The 3,622-nt window shown below is 70.6% G+C and overlaps 1 protein-coding gene across 1 annotated transcript; it reads left to right on the forward strand.

Annotated features, from left to right (window-relative positions):
• The first annotated feature begins 710 nt into the window (after nucleotides 1-710).
• MIEF2 (mitochondrial elongation factor 2) lies at nucleotides 711-3,152 on the forward strand. The gene is made up of 3 exons (XM_058283358.2): nucleotides 711-1,011; nucleotides 1,156-1,333; nucleotides 1,894-3,152. Exons 1-3 carry the CDS (start codon nucleotides 799-801, stop codon nucleotides 3,015-3,017), a joined length of 1,515 nt encoding a protein of 504 aa, XP_058139341.1. The 5' UTR covers nucleotides 711-798; the 3' UTR covers nucleotides 3,018-3,152.
• The last annotated feature ends 470 nt before the right edge of the window (nucleotides 3,153-3,622 follow it).

A 3,622-nucleotide genomic window follows, 5' to 3' on the forward strand; every position in this document is an offset into this window, starting at 1 on the left:
TGGGTCCCCCTCGGCTCGTTCTCAAGCCTTAGTCTCCTCCTCCGGACACAGAGGTTTGGCTCTCGGGGGGCTGCTGTGCCCAGCCCCGGTGGCGACCCAGGGCGAGGTAGCCTCACAGGCCGGGGAGGGCCAGTAGACTCGGGGGGCTGGAGGCTCTGGGCTCCCTGCTCCACCCTGCCAGAGGCCTCGGTGTCTCTGTGGGAGCCTCCTTTCCAGAGGACAGGTTGTGTGCAGGTTTGGGGGGCGGGGCAAGGGCTTGGACAGCGCCCCCTTCTCCTCCCAAGGAACCCCGCAGGTAGCCCCTTTCTCCTGAGAAATTCTCCTGGACTCGACTTAGCGCCCCAGCTGGACAGCCCCGGTGGGTGGTGTCCTGCCCACTCCTGCCCCCGGGCAGGCCTGGCTTCGCCCACCATGGCCATCCGGCTGTTCCCCAGCAGATTTTTTTTTTTTTAATATTTCTTTTATTTTTATTTATTCCCCCCCACCCCCAGCTGCCTGTGCTCGCTGTCTTCTGTGTTCATTTGCTGTGTGTTCTTCCGTGTCTGCTTGTCTTTTCTTGCCTTTCTTTTTAGGAGGCACCGGGAACCGATCCCGGGACCCCCGGTGTGGGAGAGAGGCACTCAGTTGCTTGCACCACCCCAGCTCCCTGGTCTGCTTGTCTCTCACCGTCTCTCTCTGCGCCTGCCCTTGTGTCATTTTGCTGTGCCAGCTCTCCTCGGTGTGGGCTGGCAGCTCTCCAGAGCACGGGCCAGCTCGCCTTCACCAGGAGGCCCTGGGAATCGAACCCGGGGCCTCCCAATGGTAGACGGGAGCCCAAACGCGCAAGTCCCATCTGCCTCCCGCCCGGCTCTCTTACAGCAGACCATGGCAGAGTTCTCCCAGAGGCGGGGGAAGCGGCAGGGCGACGCCGCGGTGGGCAGCGCCGTGGACTTCCTCCTGGCCAACGCCCGCCTGGTGCTGGGCGTGGGTGGGGCCGCCGTGCTGGGCATCGCCACCCTGGCCGTGAAGCGGGTAAGGCCGGGCCGGGCCACCCCTGTGCTGCCTGAGGAGGGCCTCCGGGCTGGGGTGGGAGCCGAGGCCCAGGGAGGGCCGGCGGGCGCGGCTCCGTCCAGGGCCGCCCTGCTCTGCCACTCTGACCTGTGTCTCTGCCTGCAGCTCATTGACCGGGCCACCAGCCCACGGGACGAGGACGATGCCAAGCTGGACACCACGTGCCTGGAGGACAGCTGGAAGGAGCTGAGCCTGCTCAAAGCCACACCGCGCCCGCAGCCCCGGCCTCCCCCCGCCAGCCTCAGCCAGCCGCTGCCGCCCCCGGCCCCCCTCGCCCGCTGCCCCAGGTGAGCGGCACCCCTTCCTGTGTCGTGGGCTCCCCTTCGGTGGCCGCCTTCGGGAGACGAGGCGTGACTGCGTCCTGGAGTTCACACCAGGCTCTGCCGCTGGTCCTCGGGAGGGCGGTCGTGTCCCTGAATCTTGGTGGGGAGCACGTTCCCCTGCCCTCCACCGCTTGGGGTGCTGCTGGAGCCCCAACCACTGTGCTCTGGCTGCAGTAGGGTGCAGTGTGGAGCAGGGCGGCAGCGCACTTAGGGCAGGGACGTGAGCGGGGGGTACAGGGCGCTCACATGGGGAAACTGCGGCCCCCAGAGGCACCCGTGCAGGGCGCTTGCTGGCAGAGCACAGGCAGAGCCCCATCTCCCAACACTGCCTACCCACGGGGTGGAGGCGGGGGAGCGCGGGGCCGTGAAGGAGTGTGTCGTCGGGTGGCCGCCGCCTGCGTGAAGCAGGGCTCGGCGCTCCCAGCTGGCCTTGCCAGCCCACCGTACCCGGGGTGAGGCGGGGCCCGGGCTGTGTCACTCGGCCGGAGGCGGGCAGAGCTCTAACTCGTGCCCTCCCACGCAGAAGGGCCTGGGGACGGCCATCCTGGAGAAGACAGCCATGCTGCGGCCCCCGCCGCCCCTGGCTCCCCCGTCGCGCTGTGCCTGACCTTCCAGGAGAGGCTGCTGGCCTTCGAGCGGGACCGCCTGGCTGTCCCCGCGGCCCACGAGGCCCTGGCCAAGCAGCTGGCGGGCGCCATCGGCCTCGAGCTGCAGGCCTACCTGCGGGCCAAGTTCCCGGCGCTGCCCTTCGGCGCCCTCGAGCCGGGCGGGCCGCTGTACGACGGGCTGCGGGCGGGGGCGGCCGAGCCCGTGCGCCTCCTGGCCCCGCTGGCGCTGGAGCCGGGCCTGTGGAGCCTGGTGGCGGGCGCCGACACGGTGGCCGGGGATCCCCGCTGCTGGGCCGTGCGCAGGACGCAGCTGGACTTCCGCCCCCGCGGGAGCAGCGCCTGGGACCGCTTCCTGGTGGGCGGCTACCTCTCGCCCCGGCCGCTGCTGGCGCTGCTCCGCAAGGCGCTGGCCTGCTCCGTCAACTGGCCGGCCATCGGGGCCCTGCTCGACTGCCGGATCCGGCCCGCCGTGGCCTCGCAGGAGCTGCTGCTCGAGGTGCGGCACGCGTGCCTGGAGCTCCGCGTCGCCGTGCTGCCCGCGGTGGCCGACGCGGGCCCCCTCCTCCTGGCCCGGCCCCTGGAAGGGCCGGCCGGGAACTTGTGGCTGCAGGACTGGTACCCGGCCGAGGTCGCCGGGCTGCGGGCCCTGGACGGTAGCGACGCCGGGGCCCGCTGGCGGCTCCTGGGGCTGCTGTGCGGCGTGTGCCGCGGCCACCCGGTCCTGGGCGGGCTGGGCCGGGAACGCCTCGCCCAGGTGGTCCTGCACCTGGGGGCGGAGGCAGCCGGCTGGGCCGAGGGGGCCTTGGGGCAGCGCTTCCTGCAGGCCCTGGAGGAGCTCCTGGGCGGCCTGGAGCGGGCCTGGCTGCCCTGCCACTTCAACCCAAGCGTCAACCTCTTGGACGACTTGCGCGAGGAGGAGGTCGACGCCATGGGCTACGCGCTCTACAGCAGCCTGCAGGAGCCCGGGCGGCTGCTCTGGGTGGCTGGGGGCGGCGCGCTCTCTGAAGGTGGAGAGCAGCCTCCCTCTCGCTTCTAGCTGCGCTGAGACGTAGCGCCCTTACGCACGTGGGGTGCCGGGAGCTCGGGGTCTCTTCGCCCCAGAGAGCTTAGGGCCCTGTCACCTGAGCGCAGGCGGGCTGCCTCCGGGTGGCTGGAGCGCCGTCCACGTGCCCAGGCCCCTCGTGGAGTAGTTCTTCTACCGGGAGAAAGTGGTTTTAGCACTTTCCTGGGGTGCAGCTCCCAGGCGTCTGGGGACGTGGGGCCCGAATGGTTGGTCTCACGGGCTCTGTCCCCCGGCGGCTGCAGGCCCCTGGTGTGCCAGGAGTGCTGCCTTTTGGCAGGTAGAAAGGACCACACGTGGTTGGCTCTTGTCTAGCTCTGGAACCGTGCGTGGGGGCAGGAAACCAGGCTGCCTGCTGGCGACCCCGTCGCGTCTCGGAGGGTCCTCTTCCCCCCAGCTCGTCGAGCGCTGTCTGGGCTGCGGACGGCCCTGGGAGCCGAGGTCCTGGCCAGAGCCAGAGCCGGGGAGCGCGCCTTCAGCTTGGCGGGCAGACCCGGCTCCAGCACGTGCCAAAATGAGTGGCCTTGGCGAGGCCCGCGACCCGCCTTCGCAGCCTGCCCCCTCGAAGCCTGGCCGAGGTG

Source organism: Dasypus novemcinctus, chromosome 21 (genome assembly GCF_030445035.2).
Source record: "Dasypus novemcinctus isolate mDasNov1 chromosome 21, mDasNov1.1.hap2, whole genome shotgun sequence".
NCBI classification, from domain to species: Eukaryota; Metazoa; Chordata; class Mammalia; order Cingulata; family Dasypodidae; genus Dasypus; species Dasypus novemcinctus.